At 39.6% G+C, this 23,031-nt stretch overlaps 1 protein-coding gene across 10 annotated transcripts in view; it reads left to right on the top strand.

The window, feature by feature from the left end:
• Positions 1-23,031, top strand: part of ccser1 (coiled-coil serine-rich protein 1) — a 1,301,473-nt gene that overhangs the window by 373,942 nt on the left and 904,500 nt on the right. For all 10 annotated transcript variants that reach the window (XM_087979948.1, XM_087979953.1, XM_087979945.1 and 7 more), the window contains one exon: positions 11,613-11,724. In XM_087979948.1, coding sequence (XP_087836074.1) covers positions 11,613-11,724 — 112 coding nt within the window. The remainder of the gene's footprint in view (positions 1-11,612; positions 11,725-23,031) is intronic.

Here is a 23,031-nt window from a genome sequence, read left to right as displayed (position 1 = left end):
TGCGTTATTGCCTGTCCTGAAGCTCGCCTTGGAGGATGATACCTGAAGATGCAAGGTCAAATGTCCAGGACTGCTGAAGTGTTCCCTAACTGGGAGGGAACACTCCTGGCTAGTAATTGTTGTGTTGTGTCCATTCATCTGTTGCAACTACCTCTGCTTTGTCTCGCCAATGTACCATGCCTCAGGGTATCCTTATCTGCAGCATATGAGATTGACAATGTTGGCCAAGTCACATGATTACCTGCTGCCTACATAGTGGATTGTGTCCCCTCGTGTAATGGTGGTATCCATGTCGACACTGACAGTCTTGCAGCGTCTACCATGACAGGGTTGTATGGTGTTGTCCTGAAAGCCAAGCATTTTGCTGCGAACAATGATCTGTTTGAGGTTTGGTGGTTGTTTCAAGGCAAGAAGTGGAAGCGTGAGGAAGGTCTTGGCGAGGTTCTCATCCTCATTGATAATGTGTTGCAGGCTGCAAGGAACATGGCATAGTTTTTCGGCTCCCTGGCAGTACTGGTCAATGAAGGGTATCCTATTGGTTGTAGCCAGTAACTGTCTCCTGAGGAGATCATTACGGTTTCTTGTTGTGGCTCGTCGGAACTAGCAATTGATGAGTTCAGCATCGTACCCCATTCTTATGAGGGTATCCTTGAGTACTTCCAAGTGTTGTCATGTTCCTCCTCATCTGAACAGATCCTGTGTGTGCTTAGGGCTTGTCGGTAGGGTGGAAACTAGAGAAGAGTAATATCATGAAGTTATTTGTAGGTTTGCGGTAGAGTGAGGTGCTGAGGTGCCCATCCTTGTTGGAGATGCATGTGCCCAAGAATGAGACAGATTCTAGAGAATAGTCCATGGTGAGGTGGGATGAAACTCTGATATCCTTGTGTGGTTGTTTCAGTGACTCCTCACCATGGGTCCAGAGGAAGCAAATGTCATCAGCATATCTGATATATAGTGTTGGTTGGAGGTCCTGCGTAGAGAAGAAGTCTTGTTCGAACCTGTACATGAAAATGTTGGTATTTGGGATGCAAATTTGGTCTTCATGGCTATTCTGTATGTGTGGATGAAGAACTGGTTGTCAAAGGTGAAAATGTTGTGGTCGGTTTGAAGCGGTTGAGTTGTAGGACGGTACTTGGAGGTTGTTCGTATTGAGTACTGGGACTGTTGCCATGATGCTGTCATTGTGGGGGACGCTGATGTAAAGTGCTGAAACATCGATTGTGACGAGGAATGTTCCCAGTTTGACTGGTTCATGGGTGCTGAGTTTCTGTAAGAAATCTGTAGTGGGGAACCCCTTTACAATGGGTTTCAAGATGCCTTTGACATAGCCAGAGAGGTTCTCACACAGGGTTCCATTGCCTGATATGATGGGATGTCCTGGTGTGTCCATAAGACCATAAGACATAGGAGTGGAAGTAAGGCCATTCGGCCCATTGAGTTCACTCTGCCATTTAATCATGGTTGGTGGGCATTTCAACTCCACTTACCCGCACTGTCCCTGTAGCCCTTAATTCCTTGCAAGAATTTATCAATCTCTGCCTTGAAGACATTCAACGTCCCGGCTTCAACTCTGTTACGTGGCAATGAATTCCACAGGCCCAACACTCTCTGGCTGAAGAAATGTCTCCTCATTTCTGTTCTAAGTTGACCCCCTCTAATTCTGAGGCTGTGCCCACGGGTCCTAGTCTCCCTGCCTAATGGAAACAAATTCTCAGTGTCCACCCTTTCTAAGCCATGTATTATCTTATAAGTTTCTATTAGATCTCCCCTCAACCTTCTAAACTCTAATGAATACAATCCCAGGATCCTCAGTCATTCATCGTATGTTAGGCCTACCATTCCAGGGATCATCCGTGTGAATCTCTGCTGGACAATGCTCCAGTGCCAGTATGTCCTTCCTGAGGTGTGGGGCCTGAAATGAGACAGAGTATTCTAAATGGGGCCTAACAAGAGCTATATAAAGTCTCAGAAGCACATCATTGCTTTTATATTCCAACCCTCTTGAGATAACTGACACATTACATTTGCTTTCTTAACCACAGACTCAACCTGCAAGTCAACTTTTAGAAAATCCTGGACTAGCACACTCAGGTCCTTTTGCACTTTAGCTTTATGAATTTTCTCATCATTTAGGAAATAGTCCACTTTTTCCTAAGTGCAAGACCTCTCATTTTCTCATGTTGAATTTCATCAACCATTTCTGGACCATTCTGCTAAGCTGTCTAAATCTTTGTGCAGGAGAAAGTGAGGTCTGCAGACGCTGGAGATCAAAGCTGAAACTTTATTGCTGGAACAGCACAGCAGGTCAGGCAGCATCTAGGGAACAGAAGATTCGACGTTTCGGGCACATGCCCTTCTTCAGGAATGGCATTCCTGAAGAAGGGCATGTGCCCGAAACGTCGAATCTTCTGTTCCCTAAATCTTTGTGCAGCCTCCTCACCTCCTTAGTACTACCTGTCTGTCCACCTAACTTCATGACATTGGCGAACTTCGCCATAATGCTCCCAATCCCTTCATCCAGTTATTAATACGTAAAGTGAACAGCTGCGGCTCCAACACTGAACCCTTTGGGACCCCACTTGTCACCAACTGCCATTCTGAAAAAGAACCTTTTATCCCACCTCTCTGCCTTCTGTCAGACAGCCAATCCCCAATCCATGCCAGTAGCTCACCTCGAATACCAAGAGCCCTCGCCTTACTCAGCAGCCTCCCTTGAGGCACCTGACCGAAGACCTTTTGGAAGTCTAGATAGCTAACATCCACTAGAGGTTTCCCTGATCTAACCTGTGTGTTACCTCTTCAAAGAATTCTAACAGGTTTGTCAGGCACGACCTCCCCTTACTAAATCCATGCTGACTTGTTCTAATCTGACCCTGCACTTCCAAGAATTTAGAAAACTCATTCTTAACGATGGATTCCAGAATTTTACCTACAACCAAGGTTAGGCTAATTGGCCTATAATTTTCCATCTTTTTTTCTTGATCCTTTCTTGAACAAGGCGGTTACAATTGCGACTTTCCAATCATCTGGGACTTTCCCTGACTCCAGTGATTTTTGAAAGATCATAACCAATGCCTCCGCTATTTCCTCTGCCACCTCACTCAGAACTCTAGCATGTAGCCCATCGAGGCCAGAAGATTTATCAATTTTTAGACCTTTTAGCTTTTCTAGCACTTTATCTTTTGTAATGGCTACCATACTCAACTCTGCCCCCTGACTCTCCTTAATTGTTGGGATACTACTCATGTCTTCCACTGTGAAGATTGACACAAACTACTTATTGAGTTCTTCAGCTCTTTCTTCATCTCCCAGCACTAGCCTTCATGCATCAATTTGGAGTGCCCAATTTCTAGTTTTGCCTCTCATTTGTTTCTTATGTATTGAAAGAAACTTTTACTATCATTTCTAATATTCCTGGCTAGCTTACCTTCATATTTGATCCTCTCCTTCTTTGTTTCTCTCTTTGTTATCCGCTGTTTGTTTTGTAATCTTGGGCAGTAATGCAGAGATTATGACCCTCGAGGACCAGTCCTTCAATTTCCTTCCTAGTGCTTGATACTCTCCAAACAGGTCCTCCTTCCTAGCCTTGCCTATGTTGTTAGTGCCAACGTGGACCACAACAACTGGATCTTCTCTCTTCTGCTCCAATATCCTTTCAAGCTGGCCGAGGTGTCCTGCACCCTGGCACCAGGCAGGCAACATATCATTCAGGACTCCTGATCTGGCTTGCATAGGATTGCTCCTTGGATGCTGCCTGAATTGCTGTGCTCTTCCAGCACCACTGATCCAGAATCTGGTTTCCAGCATCTGCAGTCATTGTTTTTACCTCGTTGATTTTAACCCTACTGCGAATCCTCTTGCCTTGAAGAAGTTTTCCTCCTCTCTCTACAAGAATCTCAGGGAGTCTCTCTCCCACTGCAACTCCCAGGTCATTTCCTCTGATCACCTTCATCTCCTCCCCCACTGACCTATTGTACTCTATGCTACTCTATCCCCACCCCCACCCTCCTCTAGCTTATCTCTCCACGCTTCAGGCTCTCTGCCTTTATTCCTGATGAAGGGCTTTTGCCCGAAACGTCGATTTCGAAGCTCCTCGGATGCTGCCTGAATTGCTGTGCTCTTCCAGCACCACTGATCCAGAATCTTGCATAGGATATTATCTGTCCCCCTAATTATAGAATCCCATATAACAACTACTTGTCTTATTGCTCTCCCCTCTTGAATGACCTTCTGCAACATGGTGGCTTATCCTCCCCACAGACCTTTCCCTCATCCGTACAGGGAGCAAGAATCTCATATCCGTTGGACAAGGTCAAGGCCTGCGGTTTCTCCACTCCTAAACTCAGAATCCCCCTACCTGCCTCACTTACAGTCACACCCTCTTGTCCCTGATCACTAACTGAATTTGAATTACTTAATCTACCGGGTGTGACTGCCTCCTGAAACAAGGCAACTAAGTTAACTCTTCCCCCTCCCGGATGTGCCGCAGTGTTTGAAGCTCAGATTCCAGATCATCAATTCTGATCCGGAATTCTTCCAGCAACCAACATTTACTGCAGATGTTGTCACTGCCATTCACAATGGGATCAGCCAGCTCCCACATCATACAGCTACAGCATATCACCTGTCCAGCAATCTCTACTTATTTAATTAATTTATACAAATTTATTATTTAAATAATTTCTAGTACTTGTCCACAGTCTTATTCGGTTAACCAACTAATAGTAAACTTTTAATCAATCTCACGAATCACAAGAAATATCAACTGAAACGCCTTACCTTAGCAACACATGAGAATCCTTATTTTTTTGTTTAGAAGAGGAGGGTGGGTGGGAGACACTGCATATGTAGTGTCTCGGGATTCAGCCGCTGCCCAAACATATACCCAATAGCCTCTGCGCCTTGCTGTTGCCTCTCCCTCTGCTGCTCCTTTAAAAGCCTCACTTACTTAGCAGTCCGTCCCTGCTCAGTGTTCGCTCCACCAAGGTAAGTTTTTATATTTTATATTTTAAAGTTACCTTCCCGTCGGGTCTCTGGTCCTGGCTGTCGCTCCTCCCACTCCAACTGCTGCTGAAAAAATGAAGACTTTGTGTATCTTCGGAACAGAACAGATTAGTGCAAGGAAGTATACCGACAACTGAACAACCAGGAACATTGCAGGCAACTATCAGCCGATCTGACCAAAGAGCACACCTGTGAATTAAAAACATTGATCAAGACTTTTGATCCAGTCCTTTAGAGTTCCCTAAGTGCCTTCATCCTATGTACTTCTCAAGTAGGCAACTTCCACTGCCTTCCGAAGATACACAAAGCCAACATGCCAGGACATCCAAATCTTTTGACCCCACTTCTCTTTAACTTTCCGAACATATCTGTCAATTTAGTTGCCCTCATCTTCCTTTTCTGCTTTTTTCACAATTATACAAGGAAAACTATATAATATGACTGTAAATAAAAGTAGAAAGCAATTACTAGATCATGTTGATTCACCTGATTCTGATCTGGACACTTGCACTTAACTTTTTCTTGCCACTTAAGAATCTTTTTTGTCATTTATTCAAACTGTCTGACCCTTGAAATTAAAATTCTTATTTGTCATAAACAGATTTTTATTTTGAGTTTAAAGGAATTGATAAACAGTTGTTGAAAAAAATAATTTTGTTGGGAATTATGCTTTTCTACCTCTCCTCTGCACGATGGAAATTTTCAAAATCTTATTTCCACAGAAATGTACATTTTTTTTAATATAAATGTAGATCTGCACATCTTGCTCAAGTGGTTTGGTTTATATTCAGCCATATCTGCAGGTCATAGCCAGCTTTGTCTTTTCTTTAAAATAATTCATGAAATCTGGCCAGGACTTGTTGCCCATCCCTTATTGCATAGAGACCAATTAAAAGTCAACCACATTGCCGAGAGATGGCAGATTTCCTTCCCTAAATGACTTTAGTGAACCAGAGGGTTTTTTACAACAATCATCACTGGGCAAGCTTATAATTGAATTCAAATTGCAAGATCTACCAATGGTGGAATTTGAACCCGTGCCCCATAAACATTAACCTGGGTCTCTAGATTATTTTAGCAGCGACATTATTATGTCATCATCATTACCACCAGAGTGAAATTATCAGTCAAACTAATGACTAAAGACCAACACCTAGTTTGCTAATGTCCCTAAGAGAAGGAAAATGCTATCCTTCCCTGGTCTGGCCTACATGTGACTCCAGACCGACAGAAATGTGGTTGACTCTTAACTGGGGATTGGCAATAAATATTGGCCTTACCACAGATGCTGACTTCCTGTGAGTAAATTTTAAAAAAAGGACGGGCCACAGATTTATAATGTTTTATGAAAGAAGTAAATGTGATGTGGAAAAGAACTTTTTCTCAAGTGGTTCAAAAATAGCATGAGCTGCTTGGAAGTGAGGTAGAGGCAGGTTCAATTATGGCATTCAAGATCACTTTGGACAATTAATTTCATAGAAGTAATGTGCAGGTTCTGGAGAAAGAGCACAGAAATGGTGCAAAGTGATGATCATTCAGAGAAGTGGTGCAGACATGATTGGCTTCATGGGCTGCTTCTGCAAAATATCAATTCTGTGATTCCATGGATACTTGCTTGTGAAAATCCAAAGTGTGCTGTCTGATGTTTGGATTCTATCAGAACACAAGCTCTCATATTCCACACACCAAATAGCCTCCTAAAGAAAGATTGGCATTTGTACAATGTTCCTTTCACAACCTCAGAGTTACGGTGTTTTCCTGCCGATGGATTAATTTTTGAAGTGTCTTCATATTCCAATTTGGAAATGCAGAAACCAGATCAGCACAGATTTGCATCATGGATGTCATAAGAAAGGTTGCAACATTTCAGAAATATGTCATGTATAGTTAAAGAAGATGCCATGTTTAAGTTGCTTTAAGAAGCATGTGGTTAATCTGCGCACAGCAAAATCCCACAGACAGCAATATGATAATGAATCGATCATCTAATGTTGTAATGCTGTTTGAGGAAGAAGTTTTAACCAGGCTCCTGGTCAAAACTCCCCACAACATAAAGTCAAAACCCAGTGTCAGAAAACTTACTTTTTGTCATCTCTACAATTAAGTTCTCCTATTTGCCAAACTAAAAGCTCTGAGCAAGCCTGGAAGATTTCGTCCATTGATGTCCATGAAGGCAGCCACCTTCTCAATGTGTCATTAGATTATAATACTCTAAAGAAATTTCATCTCTTTTACCTGCTTAGAAAAAACTCCATTTCCACAAAAGAGCTGTATCTATAATCTTATTTGCGACTGTAGCATATTCTGCCTCAGGCATTCCATTTTGCAGCAAAGTTAAGCAAATTAGAGTATTATACATCTTTTAGATTGGTTTTATTTAAATTGAATGTTGGCAATATGATTTCATTGACTATGCAATCTTGCTTCTAATTATGAGCACAATAAGAGTCCAGTTATTTTACAAAGATATCATTTCCTTTGGTGAATTTTGTGGTCATTATGTTGAGTGATTACGAAGCATTTCAGGCTCAAATCCAGCACATTTTTGATGTGTGCTAAGGCTCCATTTACACTCACTATGTCTTAACATCAAATCAATTACCTCTTGTCATTTTCATTATCTAACCTGGTCAAATTTGCACTTTAAGTGAGAATACCATTTTTTTGTTGTTGTATAGCCAGCTGTTGTTGTGAGTTTGTAGCCAGTAGAATGGTTGGGAAGACTCACTGTTATTTTGGGGGGGTAAATATGATTGGAAAAAAAACTCTATGGCTGTAACAATATGAGTTTCCATTTATGTAGCACTTTTATTATCAGAAAACCAAGACACTTTGTAGGAATATTATGTGATGAGATTTGACACACAGCTACACAAATGCAATATATGGGTAGACAACTAAAAGCATATTATGTGAATTGAGGGAGAAGGGGGTAAAGAGATGATTGAGGTTTAAGATTGAATTTCGGAACCAGACAGCTGAAGGGCTGACCACCAATGATGGGATCAAAGAATTTGGGAATATGTGAGAATCCAGAATTCGAGACAAGGCAAGTTCTCAGAACATGGAATATTGTTCTTGTTAGATACTGATGTTAAAAATTGGTTTTGGCTAACAATTGAAGAACACCACAGGACAAGCTTGAATTTCACTGTATTTCAATGATGAAAAGACATCCTTGTTTGAAAAACAGTCATTTTCTGGAACTTCACTGTAAGGACATCTTCAAGACTATGTCATATAAAGTGGATCCTCTGACTTAAATGGTTAATTTGCCAATAATCACTGTTATCATCTGTGCTAGGAACTAGGGAAGTGCGAATTCACTGAAATTTTTAAACATTGCAACTCTTTTTTTAAATGCTTAATCGTTTTTTGTATACAATTGGGTGCATCACAAATGCAGCAAGAAACTTATCTGGTGAAGCAAGGTTAATTTGAAGATATGAATTAGGAGCAGGAGTAGGTCATTCAGCCTTTCAAGCATGCCCTGCCATAAGATCATGGCTGATCTGATTGTGACCTTAACTCCACTCTTCTGATCACCTCCTATGCCCTGCTCGTCAAGAATTTATCTACCTCTGCCTTAAAAATATTCAAGGACCCAGCCTCCTCCACTCTGGGGTGGAGAATTTTGCAGGCTCACAACTCTCCTGAGACACACATTCTCCTCACTTCTGTCTTAAATGGATGGTCCCTTATTTTAAGTAGAGAGATTTAGCCTTTTCCATGCAAGAATACTTCCTTTCAGCATTCATCCATTCTTCAGTTACCCATTTTTTTAACAGTTTATCAGTTTGTACCATGGATCATCAGAAGCTTCTTTTCGGTCTATCTTTCATCTGTCTACCCTCGATTCTCCAGAACCCCGAATCTCTAAGCCATCTTTGCTGCCTTTCTTGATCCTCTCTGATACAGTGATATCCTTATCAAATAATGCATCCAAATGTTACATCATGTTCCAATAGAATCAATTATTATGGGGAGGTAGTGTTAGAGAATCATAGACATTTATAGCATGGAAACAGACCCTTCGGTCCAACTCGTCCATGCCGACCAGATTTCCCAACCTAATCTAGTCCCATTTGCCAGCACTTGGCCCATGTCCCTCCAAACCCTTCCTATACATATACCTGTCCAGATGCCTTTTAAATGCTGTAATTGTACAAGCCTCCACCACTTCCTCTGGCAGCTTGTTCCATACATGCACCACCTTCTGCGTGAAAATGTTGTCCGTCATTATGTTTCCCCTCTCACCCGAAACCTATGCCCTCTAGTTCTGGACTACCCCACCCCAGGGAAAAGACTTTGTCTATTTATCCTATCCATGCCCCTCTTGATTTTATAAACCTCTATAAGGTCACCCCTCAACCTCTGACGCTCCAGAGAAAACAGCCCCAGCCTATTCAGCCTCTCCCTATAACTCAAATCCTCTAACCCTAGCAACATCCTTGTAAATCTAATGTCACTGGACTTCAATCCTAAACCTCAGGCTAATGTTCTGGGCCATGAGTTTGAATCCCAGCATGGCAGATGGTGAAATTTGAATTCAGTTAAAAGCTAAAATGAAATGCTTGCCTAATAGCTGCCATATCTATCCATCTGATTACTGAACAAGCTTTAGGGAAGGAGATTGTACTTCCCTTACCTGGTCTGACTGACTGGGCAATTAGGATGGGTAAGAAATGCTGGCTAATCCCTGTGGAATCTCTGGTAACAAATGTCATTACTTTTGTTGCCGAAATTTTTAAAAGTTCAGTCATGGAATTTGGCGGTTTCTGCCTGGATTAGCATATATTTCCTATTTCTAACTGCCCTTCAGAAGGTGTTAGTGAGCTACTTCCTAGAATTGCCGTAGCCCATTTGCTGTAGGTAGACTCTCAATGCTGTTAGGGAGAGAATTCTGGGATTTTGACACAGCAACACTGCAAATGCTATCTAGGAATTTTCTGCAGTTAATTTTATAGATGGAATACATTGCTGTTCCTCAGCATTGGTAGTGAAGTGAGTGCATGGATGGGGATCTACACAGGAGATGATGGCTTAATGGATTTATTGCTGGGCTATTAATACAGAGACCTATGTAATGTCCTGCAGATCTGGGTTCAAATCCTGCCATAGCAGATGATGGAATGTGAAATCAACAAAAAAAACACTGGTCTAAGAGTCAAATGATGACTGTTTTCAATTGTTGGAAAGGAAACCGCAGTCCTTAGGTAATCTAGCCTATATGTGACTCCAGACCCATAGCAATATATGGGTCTGGGCATTTAGGAATGGGCAATAAATGCTGGTCTAGCCAGCAATACCCACATCCCACGAATGAATAATATAGATGTGGTGCCAGTCAAATGGGCTGCTTTGTCCTGGGTGGTTTGAAGGTTGCTGAGAACTGTTGGAGCTGCACACGTCCCCATGCAAGTGGAGGAGTAATCCATCATACTCTTGACTTGTGACTTGTAGATGGTGGACAGGGTTTGGTGAGTTGGGAGGTGAGTTGCTCACTGCAAGATTCCTGGTATCTGACCTGCTCTTGTTTCCAGAATACCAATGTGGCTCATCCAGTTCAGTTTGTGTCCATGCGCCTTTCAATTTTATATGTATATGGAGAGGTGAGTTATATTGTTTCAATTTTGGGAGAAATGTGGAGCTTTTGTACAGAGTTGCTTATCCTTACCAAACTCATCAGATTGCAAGCTTTGTGTCTCTACACAGATTGAGGGTTGTATTAGAGTTAAGTTTATGAAAGAGTTGTCACTGGTTACCACTGGCTTTCAATTTTCTTAGCAATCCCACACTTCTATTAGCCATTTTTGTCACTATGACTGTCAGTCTATTCGATACCGAGGTTATCAACTAAGCAGCCTGAGCCATTGTATCATAAGAAATCTTGATCATGAGAGTATACAGTTGTGTGGAGTCATTGCACCCTCACATCTGGCGGAATTATTGTCTTTATTTTCTCAATACTAAGGCTGAAATATCATTTTGCTGCATATACTGTTTTAATTAGAATGTATTTGACCTTGTGCTCATTCCTACTATGTTTTATAATGCTGCCAGTACCTGTTCACAAAATAATGTTATGGTTCATGCACAAAGCCATTTTAATAATTATTATACAAAAACATTGTACTCTGAATAATTATGACATGGAGCTGACTGTATGACTGTTTAATTGAAATGCAGTCAATGGAAGGTGCAATAGGAATTAAATTGAAATAAGACGGAGAGACCTTCTCATCATTGTAAATTATTCAAGGTGCACATGATATCTATCTGATAATATTTAAAAACACTGGTTCTGATATGGATTTCTTCTGTATAATCAGAAGGAGGAAAACAAGCAGAAAAGTAATAACATTGTTTTTAGAAAGTGGTTCTGTTGTGGACTGGATTTTATTTGAAAGTGCTAACTCTCTCATGTTGTCTGTTTTATGCACCTTTACCTTACAACAGTACACTGTAAAGAAGAAAAAGCATTAATTGCTGGAACTGCACCAGAGCAAGCTACATCCAAAAGCAAAGTGCTAAGGTTTTCACCAACCCTTCATCTGAGCTGTGCGTCTACAGAAAATTAATTCCTGATGCTTCAATTATCTTTTCAGTGTGCCGGGAAGACTCTAATCAATCCATCAAATCGTGTGTGGAGATTCTACACGTACCCACTGAACTCAAGATGAAGATTGAAAGACCAAAGGTCCCAGAGACTCCAAAAGAGTGAGTTCCATTTACAAGATGTATCACTTATTCTAGTGTGCCAGCATTGCTTCTGGTTTTTTAATAAATCTAGTTGACTGCAGAGAGTTTTTAGCCAGTTGAATAAGGTATGTTTATTCAAAAATGAGATATAGCCATGCTGTGGCAAGTGTGGGAACCAACCAGAAATGTAATTTTGCTCATTAATTCCACACGTGTGTTGTTTGCCCAAAAATGAACAGTAATCTGCAAGATGTGCTTAATCTAAAAGAAAACATACATTTCGTACATATGCAGAGTATGGATTCAGAAGAAATATTTTGTTCTAAACTGAATCCACACCATAAACTGAAGTGACCAGTGGTTATATCAAATAGAATCAAACAGAATGCATAAACACAGAAACACTCCACTTAATGCAATTGGTCCATACAATTGTTTAACCGCCCCACAAACTTTCTCTCACCTTCTCCCAGCTGACCCTGTCAGTATAGCTGTCTTCTGTTCCGAAACCATGGCTGGCCAGTAGCCAATTCATTGGATTTGTTTGTGTTGGTAAACAGATAAATGTCAGTCATAACCTTCATATATCATTGGGATATCATTATCCAACTGAACAAGTTGATAAAACCTTTGTTAATGTCTCATATGGAAGGCTGTATCATTGACAGTGTAGCAGTCCCGTGGTGTTTGATTTGAGTGTAATCCTAGATTATGTTTCAAAGTTCTTGGAGGGACCTGTGACCTTCTAACTTGTGGCAAGAATGTTGCTATTGAGCCAAACATAGCCTGAAGGAAGTTATCTCTCACAGCACAAGCTACTTAACCTGTTGAGGCTATTTCACTTTTAGCTGCAGCTTCCTTAGCCCGTACTCTTGCAAAATTTATTCCTTCATGTGTTTATCCAATTTCTTCTTGAAAACCACAGTTGAATCTGCCTCAACTACATCAAAAACATTTTCTTCATGTCACTTTTGGATTTTCTTTTTCCAGTCACTTTAATTCTGTGTTCTTTGGTTCTTAATTTGAAATTGCTAATAAAAACAGTCTCTCAATTTTTACTCTTTGGACCCTTCACAATTTTGGACAAGTCTTTCAAAAGTGGAACTCTCTGGCACAGAAAGCTGTTGGGGTCAGTTTGTTCGGTATATTCAAGAGGGAGCTGGATGTGGCCCTTGCAGCTAAAGGGATTAAGGAGTAAGGAGAGAAAGTGAGAGTGGGAAACTGAAATTGTATGATCAGCCATGATCATATTGAATGGTAGTGCAGGCTTGAAGGGCTGAATGACCTACTCTTGCACCTATTTTCTATGTTTCTATTGAAACCTTCTCTTGACCCTCCAGAACAGCACTAATTCCTCCAATTGCTGCACACGATTGGATCAAATTTCTTTCGAAAGACAACTCGTGAAAATGATTCAAATATTAATAACCAATTAGTGTTTTCATTTCAGGGAAGATTCGTTTTCATGCATTTGACTGGAGTTATGCATTGCTAAATTTTGTAATGTGGGCAGTTTTCTGTCTGTATTTCTGAGGGCAGAAGCAGTATCTCTAGCTGTTAAAACAAATCTGTAGCCAGAGAGGGAGAAAAAATTGAGCAGCGGCAGATGGTGACCATGCTGAAAAATAATTTGAAATGAGTAACATTGCCAAGAAAGCAATTGTCAGCTGCTTTTATTTTGTATTCCAGGAATAAATTAGCTCACTTCCTAATTATTTTCCAATTGATGTGCATAGATTTGACTCAGCAACATTTAAACACAATTAACTGTTGATTTAGAAATTATACATTTTGTACCCTTAAAGCATTCGTCTAGTGTTTTTAAAAGTGTGGAATAAATTTGACTGAAAAAAAGGCCTCTTTCTCACAGTTGGTGAAATAATTTGCATTGAATTTGGGAATAATGTTTCTGTAGTTGGGCGGATTGCAAAATTTATGATGAATGCGATATTCCAGATCCAGCTGCTTTAAAGTAAAACTCTCCCTATGCGTATTTATGGCAACTTACAATTAATGCTATGATGTAAGCTCACCTATTTGGGAATGCCAGGATCCCAGCTGGTGTATTACTGGGCAAGTCAAAGCATAGACCAAAATCTGTTTTAATAGGTCATGTTTTGTGTGTTTTAATTTAATGAGGTGATTTCTCATTGAAATATAAGCATGCAGTGGTTTGGTTTCAACAAGAAACCAGAGATTTATTATGAAAGATATGAAGGTAATATAGAATAAACCAAACTATTTACATATAACGCAAGGTGAAAGATTACAAAGTACACAGCAATGTACAATCCCATCTACCCAACACCATCACTTTACAATATTCATACTTGAGTGTATTCCCTTCTCTATCATTAAGTTTGACGTAACCATTTCTTTCAATTTCCACCCCTCAGAGAATTTTAGCCTTTTTTCTTGGATAGCCACACAATTGAACTTAATCTTTTCATCTTCAAATAATCCCATCAATATTTTGACCAAACACTTCTGGTCTGGAACCTTCAAAGGAATTTTTTTTCTTTCAGTCACCAATGTGTTTGCTTTTCTTTTTAAAAAAAAATCTAACTTCTTTCTCTCGGAGAAACTGATTTTTCTCTCTAACTTCAACCAGGACCTATGCACAGATTCATGAAAAGCTTTCCAAGCTATGGAGTTTTCTCTAAATCAGGGAAGAAAAATCAACTCTTAATTTTTCAAGATCAAAAGCAAGCTAATCCTATTCAGTGCTTACCTTATCTGATCATAAAGTCTCCAAATGCAAACAAATTCCCATTATCACTCCAGGAGCCCTCTTTCAGATTGATTTTCTAAAAGTCATGGGTACAGACAGACGAACAATTAATAAACACCTTATACACAGAGACAGAAACCCACATGGCATTAGTTCAAAATCCAAACTCTAAGGTAAATTATGTAAAAAAAAACAAATCACACATTTGTATGACAAGGGCGAGCATTCATAAAGGAATTGACATCCTCATAGGCAGCCAGGAAAGATAACTGTTGCCTTTTCTGAAAATAATACGTACTGTAGGTTGAACTTAACTCTCGTAACCTTCTTTAATTCTGTGGATCCTTGTCTGGTACTTAATCTTAGATCTTGTTTTTAAAAAAATGCTGAACATCTCCAAGCCAGTCTTGATTTGATTTGATTTGATTTGTTTTATTGTAATCATATGTTACTAAGTATAGTGAGAAGGTTTGTTTTGCGAGCATTAGAGGCAGATCGTAGCATACAAGGACAACCAAGTGCACCTCTAAATATTTGTTAAATGTCCTCTGTTTACCAACCTTACAGGCAGTGGTTTTCAGATTCCCACCATCCTCTGGGTGAAAAAAAATTCTGCACATTCTCTCCAGACTTTCTGCCCTTAGCCATAAATCTTGTATATTATACAGTAAAAATTGAGAATTTTAGAAATATATGATAGGTCACGCAGTTTTGTGGAGAGAAAAACCAACAGGGCTAGCATTCTGGGTTGATGACCTTCATCGGAGTTTGTGTTTTGGTGTGATGCATTTGGTTTACTCCCCATTATTCAGTGTCTTGGTTGATGTATCAAGCTTTGACAGAAAATTTATAATTGTGATAGAAGAAGAGTTTTGCTGATTATTATGTGATTGTGTTATACTCACAGGAATCATTCAGTCACTGTATTGCTTAACAGTGACATTGGCATAAATTCTTATTGTATGATGTTTTCACATCCAGTTCAGGAAGCTATATAATAACAGTGTCATTCCTATTGCATTGTGAATACACGTAACATCAAAGTTGGATTAGGAAACAATTCAGCAGCACCTAATTAGATAGGTGCTATCTAATTAGATGACTTTTATCTTCATTCTTTTGCAAGATGTGGATGTTTCTGGCAAGACCAACATTTATTTCCCATCTCTAACTGCACTTAAGTTGAGTGGCTTGCTCAGCTATTACAATGGGAAGTTAAGAGTCAACAATAGCTGCTCTGGGTCTAGAGTCATGTGTAGGCCAGACTGGAGTAGGATAGCAGATTGCCTCCCTTAAAGGATGACAGTGATCCACCTGGCTTTTTACAATAACCAATTGCAGTTTCATGGCCACCTCACTGTGAATAGCTTTATGTTCTAGATCTATGAAATGTATTTACATTGCACCAGCTGCCACAGTGGGATCTGAACCTGTGTCTGCAGAGCATTAGCCTAGACCACTGGATTATTTGTCCAATTACATTACTACTCTGTCACTGCCTCCTCTTGGCCATCAATTTATGTTGATCTGCTGTTATAATGGGAAGAATTAGAAGTGCCAACCATTGACCATCTCCTCTAAGACAGAACTTAAATCTCCTTTTAAGTTCAGAATATTACTCAACATCCTGTGGATTGTCATCGACCCAGACACTGAACTGTACTAGTTATACCAGCTTGAAAAATTCAAAATATTCACAACACTTCTATGGTGGTGCATGACTGGTTAGAGCAACAATATAATAATTTTTAAAAATCGATGAGTTGCATTTTACATGCAAAACTGTGTGGTTACAATATTCCAGAGTGCACAATTCCCAATTTGACAGCTGCAAGACTTCACAAAACACAAAGTTCAGACAGATAAATGGAATAAAATTGTTGAAGTACTCTTCAATTTCATTTCAACTTTATGGAGTGAAGTCCTTAACTGTTCCCAGCTTGCATTGCGGAAGGTTTAAAAAAAAAATCAATGATATTGGTGTTGGGTCAGATATTGATGTGCTGTTAAAAGTGAACGGTAATGATTGCCTTCTTTGTCACCATTTGAAATGTTCTCATTGGCAACTTTACATCAACAGACAAGATTAACTCTGGTTATTCTGAAGTGGTGTGATGTATTTGACTTTGTAATCTTATGGCATGGAAATGAACTTGCAAAGTAACTCAGAGTTTTGAATGTTTGGTTTTGAATATAAACGAGTTGAATGTATAATAGAAATATTTATTCATGATCGTAAGCATATTTTTGAAACTTGAATTAAAGTGTGGCTCTTCAGGTTGAGAATATCTGGAAACAAGACAGTCACTTTGTCCTTTTGCTGCTCAACTGAACTTAAAATAATGTGTGTCCTCTATTTTTTAACATGTATTAATTTAATACATCTTACAAATTCTGGTCCAGCAAATTTAATATGAGCTTAATTGTACACAGTTGCACTTTTGCATGCATTGGTTTGTAAGCAATCAGTACTTGTAATAGCTTGGAAATTTACTTTGATGGCTTTCACTCCTTCTTAACACATTTTAAATAAAGAGGGAAATTGTCATTTTACCTTGCTGTGATTAAAATGACACCAGTACCTGAGTTAATGTGAGTGTGTGTGCACATACATACATACTGGTAAAGTACAAAATATGTATGGTTTGGCATCTCATAGGACTTGTTGGGAACGTAAGGAGACAAAAGGTGCATGTTGCAACTGCAGCAAGTCCAAGAAACTGAAGCAAAGACAGATGAGTTTTTAACTAGCACTAGTAAAACTCAAGTTTCTTAGATAGATGTGAGAACAGTTTGTTTAAGCTGAACAATACCTACCAATAATTATCTGTAATTTAGCTAATGATGATATTTTTCAATGCATTGCTTCCATTTTGATCAGATTTTTTAAATTTTAGGTAGTACGCATAGAGTTTGGCTCCCCAGGATGCCCCAAATCACATTACACCCAATGAAGTACTGATTTATCTGTGGGCACTATGTTAATTGGTTACAAAAATATCAATTTGTGTGCAGCCAAATCCCAAACTGCAAAGTGAGAAGGACAGACTAACCCATTGTGTTGAACAAGAGGTCAACAATAGACAACACAGTGGCAGAGTGGTTAATGCTCCTGTCTCACACCACCAGGGACTCTGGTGTGCCATAACATGTCTAAACAGCTTGATTAAAAATAATTTGCAACTATTGAAACTTCTTGCAGGAAATTTTTGTGCATTGTCAACGAACCCATCCCTTGTTCCTTCTTTACTTACAATGCACATTCGTGAGTAATTAATTGGTGCTTAGAATGTTTATCAATGAATCAAAGGGACTTGAGAACACATATTTCAATCATGCATTAATGATTCTATTTAATTTCATCCTTTTTACTTTTAGTTCATACTTTTGACAAAAAGCAGTTTGTTTACCTATTTTTTTCACTTAGCATCATCGTCCCCTCCAACTTCATTTTGATTTAGCTCTCTCCCTCTCTCCGACCTCTCCCTCACCTTTGGTGTTTTTGCATTTCCCTAATGGGCTCTGCAAGTCAGTTGAACGACTGAAAACACAGGAGATTTAATGGTGGTGATTCGTAAATGAAAATTGCTGATGGTAAAAACCATTTGGTTGTGTGTGTTAGCACTTCTGGTTATAGTGAGTTTTGAGGAGCTTTGGAGCTCAGGTTGAGGTTCTGGATGTAGGTTTGCTCAGTGAGCTGGAAGGTTCGTTTTCAGACGTTTTGTCACCATATTAGGTAACATCACCAGTGAGTTTCCAGATGAAGTGTTGGTGGCATGGCCCACTTTCTATTTATGTGTTTAGGTTTCTGAAAACCAGCCACCAGGATACATGAACATCAACGAGCCCCAAAAAGTAATGACCCACTCTGACTAGTATCCTTACATGCAGATGAGGAAGGACACCACTTCGACTGGGACAACATATACATCCTAGGACAAGCCAAACAGGGACGCACATGAGAATTCCTAGAAGCATGGCACTCCAACTGGAACTCTATCAACAAACACATTGACTTGGATCCCATTTACTACCCCCTGAGAACAGGGAATGATGTCACCACAGGAAATGACATCTTCAACTCAAGGAAACCTAAACACATAAATAGAAAGCAGGACATGCCATCAGTGCTTCATCTGGAGGCTTACTGATGATCTTATCTAGTATGGTGATGAGACGTCTGAAAACGAAACTTGCAGCTCAGCAAGCAAACCTACATACAGAACTTCTGGTTATAAAAACAATTTATGCATCACTGTTTAGATTTTGGTCCTGACATTTAAACAACTCCAAATCATAGCAAACTCGAAGAAATATAGTTCATATGTGTTATTTAAGGCGCTATGAATATGAAGAGGACAATAATTAATAATACTGTGTCTCAAGACGAGTTAAGGAAATCTGATTAAGCTGTTCAAATTTTCGAAAAGTTTTTTTGGATTGACTAGGCATTGTGTTTATGAGCAGATTTGTTGTGAACGGAGAAACATTTCTGTTAATCTATTTGCAATTCTTCTCTCCAAAGGCTGCCATTGAATATCTATGCAATTTTTCTCAGGTCAGGTTATCGAGGTATGTCAAAGAAATAATGAAGGTGCTAATCAGTAAGGCATAGGAGCAGAAGTAGGCCATTCAGCCCATTCAAATGATGCCAAGCTGATCCAATAATCTTCAGCTCCACTTTCCTGCCTTTTCCCCATAACCCTTGATTGTCTTACTGATTACAAATCTATCTATCTCAGGCTTGAATATACTTCATTATAGCATCTCTACAATGTGGAAGCAGGGTACTTGGCCCATCGGGTCAACACTGATTCTCCAAAGAGCATTCCAGCCAGACCCCTTCCTCTCTCCTATCCCGGTAACCCTGAATTTCCCATGGCTAATCCACCTAACCTGCTCATCTTTAGACTGTTGGAGGAAATTGGAGCATCTGGAGGAAACCCATGCAGCCATGGGGAGAACGTGTAAATTCCACACTAACTGTCTCCGAAGCTGAAATTGAACCCAGGTCCCTGATGCTGTGAGGCAGTCCTGCTAATCACTGAGCCGCAATGCTGCCCAGGCTCCAGCCCACTGTGGTATAGAATTCCACAGATTCACTGCCCTCTGAGAGAAGTTGTTCCTCCTCATCTATCTTAAATTTTGTGACACCTTATTGTAGAATTATGCCCTCTGGTCGTGGACTCTTCCATAATGGGAAACAGCGTTTACCATATCAAGTCCCCTGAAGAATCTTGTATGTTTCAATCAGGTCATCTCACACTCTTCTATTTTCCAGTGAGTACAGGCCCAATCTGCTCATAAGACAGTACTTCCAAACCTGGGATCAGCTGACTGAACCCTCTCTGGGCTGTCTGCAATATCAGTGTATTTTTCCTCAGATAAATCAACCAAAGCACAATATTCCAATTGAAAGGTATAGAGTCTCCAGAGGAAAGTGGATTATGATTGCCTTTTGCTACTCCTGTGTTCCTTAAGCTAAATTAAGGTTTAAAAGATGGAATAAATTTGTGCTTTTAACAATAAGCAAGTGAAGGTTGGGGGCCTGATTAATCCATCCTTAGAGTTAAAGAAGTTGTTGTAAGAAAATAAGAAAACATGCTTCCTTTTGCAATTAGTAAGAGAATAATAAGGAAGAGACAAATTTGATTTATAAGAGAGTATATGCATAAATGACAGCAAAGAAAATTGGTCGGTGCTGCCTCATAGTTCAGGGAATGCATATGTTAAAAGATGGGTGACACAGTTCAGGAAGTTCCCCATTTTCTTCCATGTTAGCTGCTCACAATCAGGTCCAGAACTTGAGACATCACAGCTGAGACAGCAAAATCCATCTTGGTCTTGTGATCTAATAAATTTAGCTCATTGAGTATGTGTAATAGATGTTGGGTGAGAAAGGAGCCATTGCACCGGATCCCAAAGAAGAAACACATGAGGATAAATAAAAGACACACACAAAAAACGACTTTTTATTTTTCACTTACATTTCTGAAATTCCTATATGGCTGGTTGATGAACTTTCAATTCAGTTTGTATTGACTTCAGCACTTTTCCTACTCTGCAGGTTAGGATAGAATATATAGTCCTGGTGAAAAATTTTAAAATCTGCCAGTCTTCACAGTAAAGGTTCAGATAACTGCACTTATTGGTTAATATTAGTCTCTCATATATTTGACAAGTCGGAGAGACAATAAGTTGAGAAATAGTTACCAATATGCTGAGGACTTTTAAAACATAACTACCTCTCTGGCTGCTCTTGTGAGCATTCCAGGTTCTGACTGAGGGAAGGCTATTGTCCAACCAAGACGCACAGTGCATTCCTACTGAGGCTCAATAAAATAAGTCACATTATCAGATGTGCTCTTTATAAGATGGCTTAGCAAAGCCATCAAGAATAACCCAATTTACACATTCAGACATTCAACTAAGTGCAAACATTGCAATGTAATCCAAGACAACGATGTGTATTCTCATTGGAATAGAAATAATAAAACTACTTTCCAGATCCTGTTTTGTTTGGTGTACTTCTGTGTGATGGATTCTTTTGTATATTGGGCTTCTCCACAATTAAAAAAGAATTCTGACTTTATCTTTGTAACATAGAATTAAAAAGCTAGGTAGAGAGCCTTGTTTGATGATTTATGTATTGTGCACAGTTCTGATGTTCATACTACTGAAAAAGATATTGAGGGATTTGAGAACAGTCAGAAAAGAATTCCAAGGATGTTGGCAGAACTCAGTGAGTGAAGCTATTTGGAAAGACTGAATACGATGGAGCTTTTTTCTGCAGTGAAGGGAATGCTGAAAGGCTCATAAAATTATAAAAGGTATTTGGTAAAGTAGGTATAGGGAAGATTGCCCTAGGACTCAAACAACCTGGGACACAATCACCATAGTAGATCCAATAAATACATCTGGAGCAACCTATCTGCAGAGTGTCTTACTGTGGAACTTGCTGCCACCTTAGTTGTCCAGATGAATGGCACAGATACATATAAGGAGGAGAAAGTGAGGATTGCAGATGCTGGAGATCAGAGTTGAAAATGTGTTGCTGAGCCTGAAGAAGGGCTCATGCCCGAAACGTCGATTCTCTTGTTCCTTGGATGCTGCCTGACCTGCTGTGCTTTTCCAGCAACACATTTTCAGCACAGATACATATAAGCTAATCAGATAGGTGAGGAAAACCAAAGGGAAGAGATTGTTGAATGGGACAGATGAGAGGTACAAGGAAACTCGTGGAGCAGAAACACCTATAGAAATCAGTTGCGTCAATGTCCTGTGCTGTGATTTGTATGTAATCAGTAATCCCACTTTATCTCTACTGCATTGGTTAGAAATTGAAGTCATTTCCTTTTCAAAATGAGTTTGCTATCCTCACAAAATAAGAGAATTCACAGATTCCAACAAACAATGTTTCCCATCTGTATTTCACTTATTCTTTTCCTACATGAATAAAGTGGGGTGGAACAAATGAAACAACAAATTAATTTCTGCTGAAATGCTACTGTGAGTTATACAACAGTGGACCTTTCAAGATGAAATGAAAGAGAACAGATGGTCAATATTTGTCATGCCTTAATAATTTATTCTGGGGAAGAAAGAAATACAGAACCAAGTTTCGATTGTCTGCTTCATTTCATTTAGGTCCAGTCCCAGGGAGATAACTGTTCCTCAGATTTAACAGAGCAAATATGAGTTTCACAACTGTTGATCTTTTGTTACTTTTTCATACTTTCTACCATCTGCCCTGCATGGTCTAATTCTACTTGCTGTATGCCAGAAGAGGAAAAGTGGTTATCTTTCTTTCAGCTCCCACGTAACATAGTGTGAATATGTCTCAAATTAGATCTTTTGAGTAAAATCATCTTTCCTTTGATATAGATTCAAAGAAATGTACAGCGTGGTAACAGACTCTTGGGTCCAACTCGTCCATGCTGACCAGATATCCTAAATTAATTTAGTCCCATTTGCCAACACTTGGCCTGTATCCCCCTAAGCCCTTCCTGTTCAAACGTTTTTGTGTCTACCTTTTGCTTAATTTTTACCATTGCAGATATTTCAATGAGATCTTATCCCAGAGGATGGCACTCACATCTTGCTTGGATGAGTGTAGCTGTGACAGCACTAAAGAAGGTTGACACCATCTGGGACAAAGTAGCATGCTTGATTGGCACCGCATTCACAAAGCATCCATTCCCTCCTCCACCAACACGCAGTAGCAGCACCACCACTTTCTCAAGGGCATGAGAGAATAAAAAAAATTCAGACAAGCCCACTACTCCTGTTTTCCATTCACTGTCAGATCTTTAATATTAGGACTCAGTTTCATAATTCCTCTATCTATTGCCCCCAGATTATATATTCTGTGTTTGTTGGTGCCATAGCACAAAGTAATAACAAATAAGAACTTACATAATTCTCAGCTTTACACCTCTGCTGGTTGAGGAAGAGTATTGTATTATGGCATTTTGCATCAAAAATGTCCCAGATGGAAGTCCGAATTTGCCTTTTCCTTATTTGAAATAGCGGTCCTTTGTCCAAAGTCATTTTCTGACTTTAACATTGTCATACAGTTAATAATTTTGTAAATC

The sequence above is a fragment of the Chiloscyllium plagiosum genome, unplaced genomic scaffold (genome assembly GCF_037043375.1).
Source record: "Chiloscyllium plagiosum isolate Xiang-an unplaced genomic scaffold, Cpla_swu_hap1 HiC_scaffold_36, whole genome shotgun sequence".
Lineage (NCBI taxonomy): Eukaryota > Metazoa > Chordata > Chondrichthyes > Orectolobiformes > Hemiscylliidae > Chiloscyllium > Chiloscyllium plagiosum.
The sequence above is the reverse complement of the archived record's forward strand: the minus strand, read 5'-3'. Positions and strand labels throughout refer to the sequence as shown.